Raw genomic sequence first — 21537 nt, forward strand, 5'->3', positions numbered from 1 at the left:
TTCGTTAGCACGATTCGTTACCTTAAAATGCATGTTAAGCGAACTTAACTTAAGCGAACTTATATACAAGCGAAGTTATATACCAGCGAACTTATATGATGCGAACTTAATTGTAGGCGAAATTCATGTTTGGCGAACTTAGTCCTAGCGAACTTGAAGTTTGGCGAAATTAACTTGGCGAACTTGTGGCAGCGAAGTTAATACACAAACGAACTTATGCCCAGCGAACTTATCTTTAGCGAACTTATTCTTTAACAAACTTATCCAGCTGCGAACTTGATCCACAGCGAAGTTGATCAGTTGGCGAACTTGCTTGCAAGCGATCTTAAGCTCGCAGGCGAAGTTGTTTAGTTGCAGCTACGGTTCATCCCGAAACCTCTATAATCATCTTAGTTTTATCGTTTAATTCTTGGTTATGATTTTAACCAACCCGCGATTATTCCTTTGGTCATTTTTAACAAGATTCGGCTCGAAAACGCATAAAGGTTGGACCTTTAAGCTAAAACGTTCCAAACTAGATCTTGGAGTTTTCTTTTAATCGAGCCGCATAGGTTTATGGGTTCATTAGGTTCGTTTATCTTCAAGTTTACAACTTTATGTTTCATTTACACCCGATCTAATCCCGTTCTAAGTTTCAAGGCAAAGGTTCATAAAAACGTAAATTTTAAAGGTCAAGAACATACCTTTTGTGTTCGTTTGGATCTCGTTTAGCTAGTCTATGCACTCTAGATCTTGTATAAGCTTGTATTATAAAGATCTACACGAACTAGCGTCCGCTTGACCTCGGATTCCTCTCAACTCTCTCTCGGCCGCAAGCGTGTGTAGTGGTGAGTGTGTTTTTGGAGTGTGTAGGCAAATATGGAAAGTTGGAATGAGGATTAGGGTTTTAGGGTGGTTTAAGGGGTATTTATATCCCTTAAAGCCCATGGACCTAAGGCCCATTCCCTTTGATCCATCTTAATTAGCCCAAGTCCATGATCTTTATTAATACCGATTAATTATTTTGGCCCAATAACTAAACGCGACTTTTTTTTATTAAATGCGAAAATTTTAGGATGTTACATATCATTCATCACGCCAACTCACACAGCTCCTTCTCTATCTAGAAAATCATCTCTCTAACCATATAAAGCGTGCCATGACGTTAACTCGTTTTCCGTGCCATAAATCTAACATTATACCCTATAAGCCATAAACCGATGATACCTCGAAGTATCGATGGCATTATCTTGAAGTTTGTTCCACCAAGGAGACGAGCCGACACCCGTCTCGAAGTGCGTGCTAACGAATATCAAAGACTGGCGTGTATTGGTTTGTGTGTTAAAGAAGGTGTTAATCAAGATTCCCCGGCACTGAACAACTACCAAAGGATAATATGAGTGAAGTTACTACGAAGATTTATTCTACCAAGATCACTCAATCGAACGACCTACACCGGTAAACTTCCCCGGCACTGAACAACTACCAATCAACATACCCGATGATCCATCGAGACAAGAGTATGATGTACCAAGACATTCAATTTATCATCCATCAAGAATACCAATATATCACCCGTCCGACTTCCCAACTTATCAACCATCTGACATCCCGACGTATCACCCGTCTGACATTTCGATGTATCCACCACCCAATCCCCATCCATCTTATGCATTTTTGGCTAACAAAAATATCAAAGAGGAACCCGAGTTCGACTCTTCCGACTGGATGCAATGTCACTCCGACCAAAGAAGATGGCACACCGGAACCTCTACTTACAACTCTTTGATTCTCACCCTAAAGAAGGTTCTCAAAAGCCGAAGATGAAAGTCATCCATCCATACGAGAGTTATCCTCTGCACCCTGTGCTTGCTGAAACTGCAAAACTAATGGAAGAGGAGGAAGACCGCGAAGAAGAGGAAGATCCAGAAGAAGATGAAGACCCACCCTGAGGAAGATCAAGATGAAGAGATCACTGAAGCGTTAACAACTTCAATGGAGGAGCAACCAGTCGGACGAAGTTTAAATAGGTAATACATATATATTATATTTTTTTAAAAGAGGTAATACATATATATAATATATATAAATATAAGAAATTTATAAAAACGTTCAACGATGAGCAACATCAATAATGGTGTTCGGGTTTTTAATAAAATAAGGTTTACTATTAATATATACTTATTACTTATAACACACACACACATATCCGATAGCTTGTGACGAGGTTTAAATGGAAAGAAACAAACTCAAAGATATCGATTTGATAAAATATTGTATATTTTATATTTACTATTAAGCATAATTAATTAAATTAAACTAAAAATAATAAAAGGACAAAAGTGGGCTGACCGGGGCTCGAACCTGCACCCTGGCCGGAACCACACCTGAACATACACACCCCGGACCAGCCACGCTAGGGTGTTAGTTGTTTAAAGAATGATAACAAATGTTTAAATACAGATACTGAATAATCCATAAAACAATTATGAACCCTAGAAGTTCAATTGATTAATTGGCTAAGTGTTAGTTCAATTAACCTTAGGGTTAATGCAATACACATTAAAACGTTCTTGTTACATGTATCAATTACCTGGAACAACGATGGATTGAGGGTTAATCTGCTTGAACTACGGTTGTCCAACAAACGGATTAGGATTGATCATTACTGGCTTCGATATTGAAATTAATTAAGGGAGTTTTATTCGCGAGGTTAAGGAGAAGGTGTTTGCAAGTTTAACTGAATTCTTATCAACTGTTTAGGGTATAACACTATAATGCTTAGGACGGTGTTGTTAATATGTCAAATCGTGTCATATTGATCGTTTTTCTTTACTTAAATGTGTCGGTGAGAGCGTGTTTGGTATAGAATGATTTGCAAGAATCAATTTTGTTTATAATACGAAAATTATAGTAGAAGATAGCTAACTGGGTACTTGGATACGGGTAAAAGGGTTACCGGCTATTATATAATATATTATGAAGATTTTCAATTTAGTCCCTGATGTTTATGTGTGGATACATAAACGGTTGAAACTTAAGTTTAGGGTAGAATATGTTTATTATTCAAAGTTATTTTTGATAATTTATTAGATATAACAAACAATAAAAATAAAATAATAATAACTAAAAAAAATGCGATGTTTTGATGATTAAAATTATCCGAAAATGAAAACGGGGCGGGTAACATGAATACATATTATAAACAAAAAACCCGAGTTGTTACATTAATGATGCACACTAAGGTTGCAAATTGATATAAATACTAGCTTTTATCCCCCATATTACGGAGGTTGTTTTACATTATTCGTTTATAATATTTATATATTTTTTGGAATTTTGATTTTATTTATTGTATAGATGTTAATAGTATACTTAATATTTGATGATGAAAGAGTTTCACATATAAATGAGATGTTATAATCGGGTTTAAAAGCTATTTGGATTTGATGAAACCCATGACCCGCTTATAAAATTTGTTTTTAAAATTGTTTTGAATTATAAATAAGATATATATATATTTAAATGAATCATATATTAATTTTTAGTATATCTCTATCTTATAGCATTTTCATATCAAATATTTGGTGAGACTAATTTTTAATTTAATGAGATGTTATAACCCGTTTAAGAAACATCTGGGTTTGGTAAGACCCATACCCGTGAATTCGATTCAAATGCATGAGAAGCCTCAATTTACAAACAATGCAATTTGGTAGCTTGAGATAATGTAGAGAGCAACCAGAAAGCTTTTAAATGCTTCGTTTGTATATATTATAGATATAATAGAGAAAATTACTGTTTGGGTCTCTGTGGTTTATGGGCGAAGTCACATTGAGTCCTACAGAAAAAAAGAAACTGATTGGATCCATGTGGTTCCAAAAGTGACCCGAATGAGTCCCTACCGTTAAGTTTCCATCCAAAAAAAGTTGAAATTACTAATACGCCCTTTCATGATATTCATATGAGTCCCTGTGGTTTGTGGTTGTGCTCAGTTTTAGTCGCTCATTATAAATTTCCCACCACACTATTTTTTAAAAGAAATTAATCAAAACGGACTATTTCTTTTAACAAAACTAATTGAACCAAGCGACTTTTTTTAACATAAACTAATCGATCCGAACTATTTTTTAACTAAACTAATCAAATCAAACTACTTTTTTTAACTAAACTAATCGAACCGAAGTACTTTTTTAACAAAACTAATCGAACGAAACTACTATCTATTAACAAAACTAATCGAACCGGAGTACTTGAAAAAACGTTAATCGAACCAAACTACTTTTTAGCTATACTAATATAACCGAACTACATTTTTAACAAAACTAATTGAGCCAAACTATTTTTTTAACAAAACTAATTGAACGAAACTATTTTTTTAACAAAACTAATCGAACCAAACTAGCTTTTTAACAAAACTTGTCGAACAAAACTACTTCGGTTCAATTGGTTTTGTTAAAAAAAAGGAGTTCGGTTCGAATGGTTTTGTTAAAAGAAGGAGTTAGGTTCGGTTAGTTTTGTTTAAAAAAATGAGTTTGGTTCAATTAGTTTTGTTTAAAAAAGTAGTTAGTTTTCATTAGTTTTGTTAAAAAAGGTACTTTTGCTTGATTAGCTTAGTTAAAAAAATAGTTCAGGTTGATTAGTTTGGTTAAAAAAAAGTAGTTCGGTTCGATTAGTATTTGTTAAAAAAATAATTCGGTTCGATTAGTTTTGTTAAAAAATGTAGTTCGATTCGATTAGTTTTGTTAAAAATTAGTTTGGTTCGATTAGTTTTTGTTGAAAAATTCTTTTTATTCGATTAGTTTTGTTAAAAATACTAGTCCAATTCAATTAGTTTTCTTTTAAAAAATAGTATGGAAGAAAATTTAAATGAGGGACTAAAACTAAGCATGGCCACAAACTACAAGAACTCATAGAATCTTATGAAAGGGCGTGTTGGTAAGTTTAATTTTTTTTGGATCGAAGCTTAATAGCATGAACTCATTCGGGCCACTTTTGAAACTACGGGGATTCAATCAGTTATTTTTTTTTCTCAAGTACTCAATGTGACTCTAGGCTCAAACCACAGAGACACAAACAATAATTTTCTCTATATAATATAATGTTAAATTGTTAATATACGAAATTGTCCCAATAAGAAATTATAGGGGTGCTAATGGTTTTGGTATCCCCACATGATCGCCTGAATCTTTGGGAACTATAATCATATATTGAAACTTTTTCACTTTAGATATTTTGTGTACTATTGCTTTTATCAAGTTCAGCAATGGATACATCAAATACACACTATCATCATGTGGCTTACAACAGGATCTTCAACATTATATAAACTGAGTCAATAATCGTGATGATATGATAATCTTGAATTTTTAGCTTTTGGGTTATGATATCCACATAGTATTAGAAAAAACTAAAATAAAAAACAATAATATAGTGATCATATCAAACGGTATTAAGAATAAAGAGACACATTAACAATAATTTACAAGCATCGATCTATTTATTTATGATATAATTACAATATGATTTTACAATATAAACAATATGTTGAGGGAGTCATTATATGATTTAGTTTATTCTCTAGTCTACAATGACTTTATGGGTGGTATTTTGGCAAAATCAAGTGTTTTTTTGCCTTGCAACTTGTTGGTTACGTAGTGCCTACTGTACTCTCCATGGTTGTATCTTCTATACTTGCTAGGGTTACTTTCATCAACCATTTCTTTCATTGGACCTATCTCTACCTCATAACTTGGAGCATAAAATGTAACGATCGATAGTCGGTCCTTTTCTTTGTGTGTAACTGCTCTATGTTCCGAGCTCTTGTATCTTCCGTTCGTCAAAACCTATATTAATGTAAAAAGTTTTTAACATTACAAGATTAAACCTTTTTTCAAGGGAATGAGTACATGTTTAGGGTAACATTTAAGTCAAAATATAACAAAAGTTCCTAAAAAACAGAGTTCACCTCTATGGTGTCACCAATGTTGATAACAAGTGCATTTTCGACAGGCTGAACAGGCACCCATGTATCGTTTTTGTGTATATGTAGACCAACGGTGTTACCCTTTCCTTGTTGCAACACAGTTAGAGCGCTTCCGTCTGAATGGGGGCTTAAACCCAATACGAGATCCGGTCTGGGACACGCGGGGTAGTAGTTCATTCTTATTGCTTGCACACTTAACCCGAACATGTCTTCAAAAACATTCTCGTTAAGCCTAAGGCATAATGCGATAAATCTCAAAAGATCTCCACATAGCTTTCTTATTTCTTTTGAGTAAGCCTCTACAGTTTGGCTACAAAATATGAATGCTCATTAAAAGGCAATTTCTTTTTAATGTATCTAGAAAAAGGTACTCAAAGTCCCAAAGTAAAGTTCTTTTTGACTTTGCTATTAAAATTTTTGTAATGGTTTTTCATTTTTGGGATTTTAAGAAGTGATGTATATGTTTGACCTTTTAATGTTAGGAAGTAAACAAAAAACACCATTTTTAGTGGACACTTACCCAAACATTGGTGGGTTGGTTGGCCATAGTTTAGGGTTTCTGATGGAGTGAGGGAGTAATCCAAGAGCAAACATGTTGCACCAATCTAGCTTCTGATCTTCTGAGAACACAAAAGCTTGCCCATAACCCTGAACAGTTCCTGGTGCCATGGGATACTTCTGCTTCTCTTCAACAGGAAGCATGAAGAAGTCCATAGCCACTTTCTCTATCTTGTCTAGCAAATCCAATTTAATTTCATGGTTTATCACCTACAACAACACAATAAAGTCAGTCTCATGAGTTTGGAATTATATATATACATAAAATTGGTTTGCCATTTGTAATTTACCAACAAAAGTTAGACTTTTTATGAGTTTATTTACCTGAAAAAAGCCCCACTCTTCACAAGAAGCTGCAAGCTTCAAGATCTCTAAGTGAAATTCTTTTTCGTTTCCCCTCATGAGTTTTTTAAGATCAATGACAGGTATACTGCTCGACAACGGTGAAGGGGTTGCTGCTAGCTTCGGCCTTTCGGCCATATTACGAACAAACCTGTTTGGGATTTTTGTTTTTCGGGCCTTCTTGAGTTCCTGAACGTCGTCTATTTGGCCTACGTTGAGAGGCAAATTGAGCACTGGAGCCATGGCAATTAGAATAAGTTTAGAGGTAAGAAATGAGTTTGCACATGATCTTTGTGTTTCTACAATGCAAGTATTTATAGACAAACAAGGCTTGGTAGGTGTACAAGTCTACATGTGGAATGACGTATTGGCCCCCATGCTTTTGCACTTTAAAGATTTCGTCAAACACTTTTATTTGGGTTCCAATTTTGAGTTTTCAACCATCTTGGTGTACTTAGAAAAAGTATTTACTAATTTGATGTAGTTTAAAAACTATTTACCAAATTAAGTACTTTCTTAAAACTTGTTTTTTTCTTTCGTATTTCAGTTGGATAAATCAAATTCTTAAATTAATATCTCTTTAAACAAATAATTTTAGCCACTTAAATAATATTTTAACACCGATTCCTCCTTTTTAGTTCATAATCTTTTTTTTGATCTTGAATAATTCTATTAGCAGTTTTTTATTTAAAGTTACAGTTTAAGTACGTACAATAAATAAATAAATAAATAAAAATGCTTTCAAAACAAAAATTTCTTTCACACAACCGTTGTAATAAAATTAATATTAGTAAATTAATTACTATTTATTTTACTAAACAGCCATAGCTTTTCAACAGTATTGAATTTAGAAAAAAAATATATTTAAAAGTAAGTTATAAATTGCATCATTTATATTAATAAAAAAAAATCGAAATATATAGCTGTGTGTATTTTTCTTGATGTTCCAATATTGATTGTCATTGAAAATATTATATTTTTTGTATCACAAGTTATAATGAATGTCACACTTGTACCGGCACTGTGACGAATCAAAGCGATACCATCCGAACAACATATAAACCCCAAGAAACTTATATTGTGAGTACTGGCATTTAGCTTATACGTACCAAAAAACTTATATTATGAGTAGAACTTCATTTTCAATGAAATTTATAAAGCAACATCAATAATTTTTTTACACGCTTACGTCGTATTTAGTTTTTTAAAAGTTAGAAAACTTATTTTAAGTTTAGAACCAATACTATTGAATGTTGTGACAGTGTGTTTGAAATAAATTAATAGATAATTTAATATTATTTTATTACAATACTATGTGTATGGCAAATATTACAGTGAACAATAAAAAGAAAACTATTAATTGTTTTGAAACAAGCCTAATAGTCAAACATGTGAAGAAGAGATGTAGAGAGAAAGATGGAGATTTCAATAATTATGTATGTAATATAAGGAGGTACAATGAGATGTATATATAGGATAGGAAAACTTGGAGAAAAAATCATAAAAATTAATATATTCATAACATTAATAGAATAATAGAATTACTCTTAATTATGGAAGAGGATTTTGGTGTTAAAATAATATTTTAATGGATAAAATTATATGTTTAAAAAGATGTTAATTTAAGAATGTGGTTTATCCAATTAAAATATGAGAGAGAAAAACAAGTTTCAAGAAAATACCCAATTTGATAAATAGTTTTAAAACTACACTAAATTGGTAAATATTTTTTCTAAGTACACTATTCTGGTAGAAAACTCTCCAATTTTACCATTTTGTACAAGGGACACCGAAAAAACATATTATAAGTCATTATTATTAAACACCATTTTGTAGTTGCAACTTAAGGCCACCATTTTAGTAGACCAAATTTAATCGTGATATATACTATCATCATTATTTCTCTTTCCATTCATCTTGTTGTTTGGAACTTGTCAAATCTTTTACCAAGTGGTAGGGGTGCATGACACTAATGATTTTCATCATTAGAGTGCTAGATAGTTTGATGGGAACGACTGTGATAGTTCATCCGAACTCATATACCGACAAATCACTGACCGAGTAGCGATGAAATAGTGACAACTTTTGCAGCGTCGTCGAAATATTATTTTCTAACATATTACTGACGCATGTAAGAATAATATATAATAATATATAAATATATATGACCATTGTAATTATTTATATTATAATAGATCACATATTAAATATACCTTATTATATATTAGTTTGGTAATTGTTGATGGACCATATTACCTATAATTAACTAATAAAGGGTTTCCCCTTGCGTGTATATATAGAGAGATAAATATTAACATCATAACCTAATCACACACACATAACAATTTTGTGTGCCTCCTCTCTCATAAAACCGGGTTCATCTCAAGAACCCTAACACCATCCTTATCTATACATCCTAAAGGGGAACTCGAACAAGATGACAAACATGTCGACTATCTCATACTCTACTGCGATTACTATTCTCCATGCTGTAACAGGTTCATAGGTTTAATATTTATCATGTTTTATATTACTTACATGAAGAACTGATCAACATGTGGCATCAGAGTGATGTTGATTAATCAGTTTTTCATGTTTTCCCTAAATCTGGAATTAAATCAGAAGACATGGACTAAAACTTGATAAACCCTATTTTTTCGGTTTCTTTTTCATGTTCTATTACGAAAACTGTTTAAAATCGCTAAAATTCATATTTAATAAACCCTAATATTTTCGAAATCTGTTAAAATCATGTTTAAAGATTTCGATTCCAGTTTTTCTATGTGTTTAATAATTAAAATTTTTAACGATGTTCTTCGTGTTCATCATAATTTTTTGAAAATTATAACATATTTTGGTTCAAATCTGAATTAAAATCTGTTAAAGTTAATTTAGAGATATAATTTTTCATATATTAAATTAATTAAAAGTTTTGGTATTTTTTTTAAAAGATTTGAATCCCATTAAAATAGGAAATAGATATAATTGTTAATCCTTAAAAGATTTGAACCAAATCTTATTATTATTATCCTTTTAGTTTTCGAAATATGTTTAGGGATCAACTAGTTTACGGAATTATTTGTATGGGTGTTATTATTTTTTTGTGTTTTTAGTTTAATTAGGATAATATTAATTTTTGGATTTTAGAGTTCTCGGATTTTAAATTATATCGCCTTATACGGGTCTTTTTGGGAATGGTTTTCCAGTCTTCTTCCCGCAAACACGTTAATTTTCCGAAAACTCATTACTTTACCCAAAAACCCATAATACTCGAAAACATATTAACCAAGAATCCATGTCATCCGAAAACTATAATTTACCCGAAAACGTTATTTCTCAAAATCCTTAATTTTACCTAGAAAGTTTTTACTATTAACTCATTTAAATCTTTTGCAGATACTTAAATATTATAAAATTTTACATAACATAAAGGCTTAACTTGAATGAACTTTTGATGTATCACTTCTGCCCAAAGGTGATGAGTTACATTTACTATATCATTAAAGTCTAACTGAAAGCTTTTGTTAGTTTTTGCCTAACATAATATAAATGTCTCACTTCTGCCCAAAGGTGATGTATTACATTTTTATTCATGTTAGTGCACGGTTTTGCGTCTTGAGTCTTTGTAATTATCGTTAACGTATTTGTCGTTTGTTTAATGTAATAAACAATTATAATAGCTTGTAGTTCGTTAATGTATTAGTCTAGTTCGCTAAGGATATTTAGCGAACTAGATTTAAGTTAAGTCTCCCCTGGTTCGTTAAGGATGTTTAACGAATCAGAGGGTGATTCGTTAAGTTATTTCGTTTGTAATGTATGTAACGAAGCGGACTCTAGTTAGTTAGGGGATGTTAACGAACAAGGTCCGTCTTCTATTTATACGTGAACACTATTCACGAGTTATTTATGTTTTGAGAATTAATTAACGATACGCTGTCCGAATCTCTCTCAATCTTCACCTTAATCTTATTCATATACAACTACTAATATACTGATAATATATATACATATACAACACATAATCAAACGTAATTATGAGCTAGATCCTTATTAAGGTATTAATCGTATTAACACAGATCTGAGATCTGTTTAGAGTTATAGGATTGATTCCCGGGTTCCAATAAGTGGTATCAGAGCTTTCGGGGCTCAATTACACTTGATTTGGTGTTTTATTTAAAGTATTAGACGGTTAATTAGTATTGGGTATTGTTAGTGTTCTGTTTGACTAATTTTGAATCAAACTGAGGTTAATTGAGTGAATTATGATGGAATTGGATTGGAGTTGAATTGGTTAAGGTATTGTGGATTGGAATTGAGGTTTGATTTGGTTTTAGTTTGATTCGGTGTTGATTCTGATTTGTAGCCGAAACAGAGGTTGATTTTGGTACAATTGGATTCGAGAAAGGGGTTAATCGGTTACGAGTATTGGTGTTTTGGATTCGTGTTTGGTTTGCGAGTCATTTGTTAGTTTATTGGTATGTTTTGGTTAAGAATTAAGTGCATATTACGGATTTGAGTTTCTGGGTTTGATGTTCATCATTTCCAGAAATCTGGAAATCTTTGTTGAAGATTTGAAGATCTGCATACGTAGTTGATTCGCTACCATATTCATATTGATTCGTTAATATGTTTCACCCATTCGCTATGAGTTCTAGTTGATTCGTTATCCATTCGCTAGAAATTTTAGTTGATTCGTGAAATCAATTCGCTAACTCATCTGATTCGTGTTCACAGATTTGTGTGACACGTGTCTACCTTGGAATTTGTGTTATAACAACCTTTGCCACGTGGCATTCGGTGTCAGAGTTTGTTACAAACCGTTGTAACAACCTGATTCGCTATTAGTTGATTCGTTATCAACTGTGGCTGGTTCGTTATCTATTTCGCTAAGTCTACCTTAGCGATTCGTTATTGAAAATCTTCTAATTTGTCAAGATTACACTTAGCAATTCGCTAGCCGATTCGTTAGTCAATTCGTTAGTTTGACTTACTGTTGAATCTGATTCGTTGACTTTTGATTCGTTGGATTGATTCGTTAAGTTCCATCTTGATTCGTTACCTGATTAATCTTAGATTCGTTAAGATTTCATTCGTTAATCTACCGTTCACAGTTCGCTACAACTGTTTAGAGTTCGTTACACTTAACCCTTACATTTTTTATACTTGTCAAAACTGGCTGGTATGTATGCACTAGCCTCACAGAATATGCTAATGCAACAAATGTTGCAACTTGATACCGAGATAGGGTCACATTCGAAATGTCCAAGATTGATGAAGTTCAGTGACTTCGCCAAATGGGAACCTAGGTTTCGTGCTCATCTAGGATTAGTTCATCCTGACTGCTCATATTGTTTAGATGAAGTTTATACCGTTCCTATGATTGGGGATGAGACTATCGGATTCAGAACTAAAGCTATATCTCAATACTCACAGGAAGAGAAGAAAGCATTAGAGATAGAAACAAAAGCCTATTATACTCTAACCATGGCTTTACCTGAAAATATCTTTCACCAAGTGGGTAGTATAAAAATCTGTGCCTCTTTGTTTCAACATATCCGAATGAGAAGTATGGGAAATACGGCTGAAAGCAAAAGGGTGATGCTTAAGTTTCAATTCAGAAACTTTAATTTACTCAAAGGTGAGATGGTTGAAGAAATGACAACGAGATTTAATTACTTGATTGCAGAAATGAATAAAATGAAGTTGGAAATTTCTGAGATTGACAAGATTGATACTATTAAGAGTGCACTACCAAGTTCGTACTCTACTTTTCTAATGGTATTAAAAGAAAATAGTTATTTCAATGAAGATTTGACTGCAAGTGAGTTCTTACAAAAGATTGAAGCTCGGGAGTATGATCTCAAATGTCAAAAATCATCCAAGGAAAGTCAAGATCCTGCTTTCTATGGTGGTAGCATGCCTCTAAGTTCAACAATTTCACCGATCACTGCTTTTCTGACACAGAACGCAAGAGAAAATGAAACAACCATCTATAGTGATCCTAGAGCATGTTTTTATACTGCTGGTAACTCTGGATCACCAAATGTTTCTGCTGGTTCAGGAAGTTCATCCACTACAAATCAATACTCATCACCTCCAAATGTCAACATGAAAGAAGCTGAACAAAATTTTGCCTTTCTATCAGCTTTCATGACTTCTTACGAAAATCTGGTAAGTAGCAAAATTGCCACTAGTGATCTAACCGATGAAGACTATGATCAGATTGATCCAGATGACTTAGAAATCATGGATTTAAAGTGGAACATGGCAATGATTGTTCGTAAGGTGAAAAGATTTATGCAAAGAACCGGAAAAGATCTTCCTGCCCTGAACAAGAAGTTGGGTTTTGATAAGTTAAAAGTGAAATGTTATAACTGTCAAGAATTCGGGCATTTTGCAAAAGAATGTGATAAACCGAAAAAGGAGTACACTGGTCCTCGTGGTTAAAATTCAAACTCTTCAACACCACGAAGTAATGATGCTGAGAAGAAACCATCAAGTTCTGGGTCATAAGCAATGTTAGCTAATGGAGATGATTGGTCACAACGACTACTGTGCAATGATACTCAAGCTAATCTGGCTTTGTTTGGGTTGACTCAAGATCTTCATGATGCTAGTGGAAGTGAGGTGTCTTCTGATAATGACTCTGGATCGGATTCTGATGATTCCTGTGACAAGCCTACAATAGTATTTGCTTGCATGGCTAAAATCAACGAGGTTAGTCATTCTATTTATGCTACATCATCGGTTAAATTAAATTGTGCTGAATGTGAATCTAACAAACCTAAGTTAGAATCTTTAAAGAATCACAATGACAATTTAGTGAGAGAAATTGCTTCACTAAAGGATACTTATTGACAATCTCTCGAATCTCAAATGAGATCTCGTGAAAAGATTGAAGCATTTTCGACAAGTAATCATGACCTCAAAGTTGAGTTATCTGTGAAAATGACAATTAATGACCAAAAGTTTCAAGAAATTTTGAAACATCGTTCAAAGATAACCGAGCTTGAGAATGAGGTTCTTGAGTTAAAGAATAAATTGGGTAAATTTCGAAATTCTTCTTTTCTGTTAAATGAAATTATTGAAGTTTCTGGAAAACAAAAGGATTCAAAGAAAGGTATAAGTTTTGTTGAAATTCCTCCACCATTTCACAATGATTATAAAATTAACCCTTTTGCTCCAACCGAGGAAGATGTAATTCTTAATGAACCTGTGATTTCAGAAAAATCTAAACCTAGTAAGTCTGAATCTGTTAAAACCCAATTTGCTTCTCAGAAACCTCATGTTCAAAGCAACAAAGTCTTTGTTGAAAATGTTGACAAAGTTATCATTAAGGATGTGTTTGAACCTGAAATTATACACAAGAACAAGAACATTCCAAGTTCTAATCACATACTTTGTGAACCTCATGAATTTGAGGAGGCTGTTATGGTTCACACACAACTACGATGAAACAAGATGTGTTTGTCAAACCAGTGAAGGCTAAGAAACCAGAAAAACCCAAAATTTCTGATGAGGATTTGTTGCGTTTCATAAATCCTAATGCATCTAAGTCGTCATCTGCTCGTGTGTTTAAGTTAAAGGGGATGGACACGATGTTCACTGAGAAAGACATTCCAATAAGTATCCTTAAACCTGAACTAATTGAGAGTGTATTTCACAATGAAACTTCCAAGATTCGTGAACTTGAACATCAATATGCTCAAGCGAAAACATCATCCTCATCTGATCCATTTACTAAAGCAAAGCAAGTTTTAAAACAAGCTAAGAAAATTCAATTTGTGAAATCAACTGGGACAGATATGTTGAAAAGTTTTTCAAATTGTTCTAATTTAGATTTTTACTTGAAAAAGAAATCTGAATTATCTGATGATTTTTTCTAAGAGCATGAACAAGAATGTGAGTCATCATTCATCATCTATGTCACATGTTCCAACTAATCTTCAACATCATCATGTTGACATGCGAAGCTGTTTCCTTTGCGGTCAACAAGGTCATGTAGTAAGAAATTGTGGTCAGAAGACTATCAGAATCTTCATCCCTTTATCAAGGACCATTCTAAACCGGTTCCTTTGGTAAAGGAAATTCTGAAACGACCTGTGTCGTATGCTGATGATTCTCATATTATGTTCTCTAAAGTACATCCTCGAAAAGTTGTTCATGTGAATGAAACTCATGGTTCAGTTAAACCTAAGTTTATTCCAACCGAACCAATTTTCAAAAACATTAATTCAAATGTGGTTCAAGCTGCGTATCTAAGACGAAAGTCTAAGAAACCTGTAACTTATTCACAAGTTGCTGAACAACAATTGAATGCAACTAAGGTTAACTTTTCTCAAGGAAACCAAAAGGTGCCCAAGACTGAGGCCTGGGCTGCCTTTTTGAACTAATCATTTTCATTTGTGTGTAGGGTACATCCAAGACCATCTCTGGTGAAAACTGGATCATGGATAGTGGATGTTCTCGTCATATCACTGGGAATCTCAACCTCTTAACAAATGTGAGAAATATTCAAGGGGTTTATGTGGCGTTTGCTGAGAATTCTGGGGGTATTATTACACAGGAAGGTGATGTTTCGAATGGGAAGATTAATTTTGATAAAGTTAACTATTGTGATAAAGTGGACCATAATTTATTGAGTGTATCGCAAATATGTGATAAGCAATACACTACAGTATTTACAGATAAAGAGTGTCTGATTTTGAAACCGAGTTATGTGATTCCCGAGGACATGGTTGTCATGCGATCACCTCGATCAAAAGATATTTATGTCTTGAATATGAATTTTAAAGTATCTACATCAATCGAAACGTGTTTTGTCTAGAAAGCATCCGAGAAAGATTCAGTTCTTTGGCATCGAAGAATGGGTCATATACATGTTTGAAAGATGAATTACCTGATGGCAAATAATCTGGTAGAGGGTGTGTCGTTAAAGAATTTTAAATTATCTGATCACTGTGTTGCTTGCAAGAAGGGCAAACAGAAGAAGAAATCGCACCCATCTAAGTTATTAAATTCCATTGATACTCTGCTTGAACGACTTCATATGGATTTATTTGGTCCAGTGAACCGTGCGAGTATTTCTGGAGACTGGTATTGCCTAGTAGTTACAGATGATTATTCACGATATTCATGGGTCTTGTTTATGAGTTCAAAAGATCAAACACCGGGTCTTGTTCAAAATCTAATCACTAAGATCGAATCACTATACAAACAGAAAGTGAGGAGAATTCGAAGTGACAATGGTACTGAATTTAAAAATACTGTATTAGATTTCTTTTGTATCCAAAAAGGAATTCATCGAGAATACAGTGCCCCATATGTACCACAACAGAACGGTGTAGCTGAAAGAAAGAATAGAACGTTGATTGAAGCTGCTAGAACAATGCTTGCTGATTCAAAGCTTCCTGTTTAGTTTTGGAATGAGGCGGTGAATACTGCTTGTTATACACTCAATCGAGTTCTAACTGTTGAACGACTCAAGAAGACCAGTTATGAATTATTGAATAATCGTAAACTTAATTTAAAGTACTTGGAACCATTTGGGTGTCCTTGTACTATGTTGAAAAAGGATGTGAGAAAGTTTGATGAAAAAGCCATTGAAGGTTATTTCTTGTGGTATGCGTCACCTAAGAAAAGCGTGTTTAACTTTACGTCCGGTTGTGTTGAAGAATGGTACCATGTGGACTGTCAGAAGTACACTACTCCTTCTCAAGGAAAAGGTCCCGACTGGATGTGACTATAATGGCTTATTTAATTCTTTTACTCCAACAACTGATCATCCAGATGAAGATTTAGTTCGTGCTTATTTTGAAGAACATTTGGAAATTCCAAGGTTTGCAAGTTCAAATGATGTTGAAGCTCCAATTATTGCTTCAACTGAAGAACCTGACAATGAGTCTCCTGTTCATTATGATAATGATTCTACTTCATCTGTTGAGAATGCTGTTGCAGATCAAGTTATGGAACTTGATAGTGATGTTTCACCTCCTGAATTGGGTGAACATTACACTAATTTATTTGAAGATATTGCTGTTTCTGAGAATCCTACTCTCATAATTCATAATTACCATCCACAAGAGAACATTATTAGAGAACTTGATGTGGGAGTTCGAACACGTCGTCAAGTTGCTTCATCAAGTGAAAATCATGTTCTATGTGCCTATGCTGACTTACACTCGTCTGGGATTGTAAATCTTGCTAAATTCACTTGTTTTCTATCTCAAGTTGAGCCGACGACTCCTACTGTGGCACTTCAAGATCCTTCTTGGGTAGAAGCCATGCAAGAAGAATTACAGCAATTTGAACGTTTAGGTGTTTGGGATCTTATCGATAAACCTGCTAGAGTCAAGAAGGCGATTCCGACTAACTGGGTATACAAGTGTAAGAAAGATGATCGTGGGGTAATTGTGAGAAACAAAGCACGTTTAGTGGTGCAAGGTTTTCATCAGCAAGAGGGTATTGATTACACTGAAGTATATGCTCCAGTTGCAAGATTAGAGTCAATTCGAATCTTTCTGGCATATTTTGCTCACAAGAATATTAAAGTTTATCAAATGGATGTCAAGAGTGCTTTTCTCAATGGTGAACTTCATGAGGAAGTGTTTGTTTTACAGCCTCCAGGTTTTGAAGTTCCTGATTATCCTGACCGTGTTTACCGATTAAACAAGGCATTATATGGTCTACATCAAGCCCCAGGAGCTTGGTATGACACGCTCGCCGACCATCTGACGGATAATGGTTTCAAACATGGAACTGTCGACTGCACTTTGTTTTATAAAAATATTGGTGATGATCTTCTACTCGTTCAGATTTATGTTGATGACATAATCTTTGGGTCTACAAACGACACGTTGTGTAAGGAATTCGAGAAGTCTATACAAACCAAGTTCGAGATGAGTTTGATGGGAGAGATGAATTTCTTCTTAGGGTTGCAGGTTCATCAGTCTGCAAAGGGAATCTTCATTCATCAGACAAAATATGTGAACGACGTCTTGAGCCGATTCAAGATTACTACCGGAAAAATCCCTTCTACTCCTCTTCCCGTGGGTCACAATTTATCACCGGATGAATTGGAGGATACCGTTGATCCGACCCTCTGTCGTGCTATGATTGGTTCTTTAATGTATTTAACTGCTTCTCGACCCGATATAATGTTTGCTGTTTGTTTATGTGCTAGGTACCAAGCTAGTCCCCGAGTGACTCACCTGGCAGCGGTCAAGCGTATTCTACAATATCTAAGGGGAAATCCTGACATCGGGTTATGGTACCCCAAAGATGATACTTTCGATCTAACCGCTTATTCAGACTCAGACTATGGAGGATGCAAGATCAATTTCAAGTCTACTACAGCGGGATGTCATATCTTAGGAAGCCGGCTTGTTTCCTGGCAGTGTAAGAAGCAGACAACGGTGTCCACTTCAACCGCCGAAGCTGAGTATGTTGCAGCCTCGAGTTCCTGTTCCCAGGTTTTGTGGATACAACAACATCTTCGCGACTACGGTTTGAAGTTTCTTACTACTCTCATATTGATTGATAATTCTGCTGCTATCAGTATAACCAAAAATCCCGTACAACATTCTAAAACGAAACATATCGAAATTCGATATCATTTTATACGAGATTGTTATGAAAAGAAATTAATTGATCTTGAGAAAGTACATACTGATTTTCAGAAAGCCGATCTATTTACCAAAGCCTTTGATAAAACACGTTTTAACTTTCTACTTGGTTTAAATGGATTGAAGACCCTTGCTGAGATCCAAAAATTAGGATGATTATCTTTTATTTTAGTCTGTTCTAGTTTCAATTTTATTTTTTTTAGGTTTTAGGGGGTGAATCTTAGAAAATACAAAAATATTGTGCCTTTTTGTTTGTATAGATAAAACCAAAAAAAAATATTAGAAAATTTTGAAAAATCAAAAATATTATGCTCTTTCTTGTTTTATTTTAAATTTTGAAAAACCAAAAACATTTTTAAAATTAGAAGATACCAAAAAGATTGTGATTTCTGCTTGTACAGAAAATTTTAAAAAAGTCAAAAAGAATGTGAATTTCTCGTTTTTGTAAAGAAAACTCCAAAAAGACAAAAATATTGTTTTTTAAGTTTGTAAAGAGTAAAACCAAAAAGATTTTTGCTTATGTTTGCTGAAAATTATGTCATTTGCTTCTATTTTGAAGGACATATACTTGTATATGTTTGGTCCTGATAATTTCTTTTAAATATTCGGGTTAACCATTCACCTGACAAATGGAAAGTACTTGGGGCGTTCATTAAGGTTTCAATTTTATTTTAGCTGAGAATTATGTCAGTTATTTAAGTTTGTGAAGCATGCTTGCATGTATTGGTCCTGTTATCTACTTGTAGATGGATAGGATAGCCATTAATTTATGGACTTAAAGTAACTGGGGCAATTAAATTCTTTTTTTATTTTTTTTATGCTCCTCAAAATTTGTTTTTGAAGCAAAAAGAGAAAATGATAGTACATTGATTATTTGACCCCAAATCCAGAAAGAAATAAGCTTAAAAGACTGAGTGCTTAATCATTGGTGCTTTGATAGGTCTTAAACAAGCTGTTAGAGTAAAGTAAGTGATATAAACCTAAAGAAAAGCCAAATTGAAAGAGGTGTTAGTCTCTAGCAAAAGTCTTGGTGAGGATGGCAGAAATGTAATAACCGGTCATACTCAAGCCTTATAGTTGTTGATCACCAAAAAATAAAAAAAATAAAATAATAAAGCAAATAACAACCGTTAGGATTCTGGACACTTTGAGTCTTTATGCGGCTTAATCATCTGGGTATTCATATGCATGAATATTTCACTCGCTTTTAGAGCAAACCCAAAGTCATTAAACTTGATCACTTCTGTACTTCGTACAATCCAAATTACTGACTTGATCAAAATCCCCTGTTAGTCATACAATTGTTCCTCCCTTGCGTGCGTCTCAATACCAATAAAAAACGGACCCCAGGGGATATAATGTATGTAAGCCGACAGATGGACTCGTGCATACTCACTCACGGTAGAGGAAACTTGATGCATTGCCCAAAATTTCACAATTGGTATTCAAAAATATTGATCAACACTATAATGGTTTAAGTCAAGTTGGGGTGATTTGGCAAAAATCAAATTAAGCTTGAACCGAGATTAGGGGCTGATAGTTTCTGATATTCTGTGCTCTAATTGAACTATAAATCATATCACAAAAATGCTCGAAGGTTTGTTATAAGATTTAAGTAGACAACAATATCAATGACCGACTTAACACCAGTAATAATATCGCTGAAATATAAAACTGTGATGGAAGGGCATTTTGGTCAATATGTTTCTCTGCTCAAAACTCAACAAAAACACAAAAATATGTATTGCTTTTGAAAATATAGAAAAACACAAAAAGATTGTCTATTTTTCTAATTCGGATATTTCTGTAAAAAAAAATTCTTTAATTTTTATAAAATACCAAAAATATTTTATCTTTTTACTTTACATATTATTTAATATTTTTAAGTTTTGTTCCGAAAAAGTTAAACGATTTTAAAGTATTTGATTATCGGGATAAAGGTCCTCGGTAATTCTTTTAAGATTATTTTATTTATTAATTGGATAATATTTAATTAATTCTTTATTCAATTTATTTAATTATTTAAGTTAAAATTAAATAAACTTTAATTCGTTAAGTATGGATAACGAATTAGGTGATTCTCAAGCCAACTACTTTCTAGTTCACTCACCTAATTCGCTTCCGTACTCTGTAACGAACTACTTCTAATTCGTTATACATATTTAACGAATCCAACAACGAGTCAAATCTAATTCGCTACACTACGTGAGTAATTTGAAGAACGAATTAGCTAATTCGTTAGGTCAAATTCATAGCGAATTGGTTTGATTCTATCTTGGAATACGTGCAAGGACTGTGTATAAAAGGACAAGAGTAAAACGAACCGTCCTTTGTTATTACTCTTTCTTCTTTATACATACTGTCACTCTGTTCAAATTTTTCCTGATTTTCGCGACCTTTGAAATTCACACTTTTGATTATACCAGTGTGTTGCTAAGGTATAGATTATCACATCTTTGTGCTTTACGTAAAAAATGACACTGTTTTGATAGGTTAATTATGTGATTTTGTTCTAAGGGTTTTACGGTTTGATGAACCCTATATAATCGATGCTATACTGTGTTGATATAGCTTATTTATGATTCATTGTGGTCGGAATGTGATTCCGAAACCCTTGGTAGACTTTAATCAATGTTTGATTATTGTTTGCCGGGTTGATTGAATGTTGATATTTTCGGGGTTTTAGGCTCTGTTTAACTTTCCGAGTATCCTTAATTATTTCACGGTGTTGAGCCTCAATCTCAACATTGTGTGCTTCGTATTGTATTTCCGAGTCTGCTAAGATTGTTGATTTGGTTATCTAACGATGAGTATGGTTTAATTGACACTGGATTCATATTGTTGACTTTCTGTGTTCATAATCCAATTTTGACTTTGACTATGGGAGTCAAAGATCAAGTCTTCAGTGACCATTCGTTAACCTTAGCGAATTGGAACTGCTTCGTGTCCAATTCGTTAAGGATACATACGAATTAGCTCAGTGAATCATTTTATCAGCGAATCAAATATGGATTTGTTAAAATTGGAACGAACTGGTATTTAGTTCTT

The 21537-nt window shown here is 33.5% G+C and overlaps 1 protein-coding gene and 1 long non-coding RNA gene across 2 annotated transcripts in view; one reads left to right on the forward strand and one right to left on the reverse strand.

The window, feature by feature from the left end:
- The window catches only part of LOC143571783 (uncharacterized), a 165286-nt gene that overhangs the window by 44202 nt on the left and 99547 nt on the right, over positions 1-21537 (forward strand). The gene's annotated exons all lie outside the window — the stretch shown is intronic.
- Positions 5423-7254, reverse strand: LOC143571782 (protein LATERAL BRANCHING OXIDOREDUCTASE 1-like). The gene is made up of 4 exons (XM_077057118.1): positions 6848-7254; positions 6486-6733; positions 5948-6275; positions 5423-5825 (listed from the first exon to the last, which is right to left on the reverse strand). Exons 1-4 carry the CDS (start codon positions 7106-7108, stop codon positions 5565-5567), a joined length of 1098 nt encoding a protein of 365 aa, XP_076913233.1. The 5' UTR covers positions 7109-7254; the 3' UTR covers positions 5423-5564.

Source organism: Bidens hawaiensis, unplaced genomic scaffold (genome assembly GCF_021521415.1).
Source record: "Bidens hawaiensis isolate Kalapana, Puna unplaced genomic scaffold, B.hawaiensis_p1.1 tig00025580_1, whole genome shotgun sequence".
NCBI lineage: Eukaryota > Viridiplantae > Streptophyta > Magnoliopsida > Asterales > Asteraceae > Bidens > Bidens hawaiensis.

Bases quoted from the DNA above. Each gene is read 5' to 3' on its own strand.
- LOC143571782 (XM_077057118.1), bottom strand. From the start codon at position 7,108: ATGGCTCCAGTGCTCAATTTGCCTCTCAACGTAGGCCAAATAGACGAC. The intron at 6,734-6,847 runs GTAAATAAACTC...GTGTTGTTGTAG, and splicing joins AAGAGTGGGGCTTTTTTCAG to GTGATAAACCATGAAATTAA. The intron at 6,276-6,485 runs GTAAGTGTCCAC...CATATTTTGTAG, and splicing joins ACCAACCCACCAATGTTTGG to CCAAACTGTAGAGGCTTACT.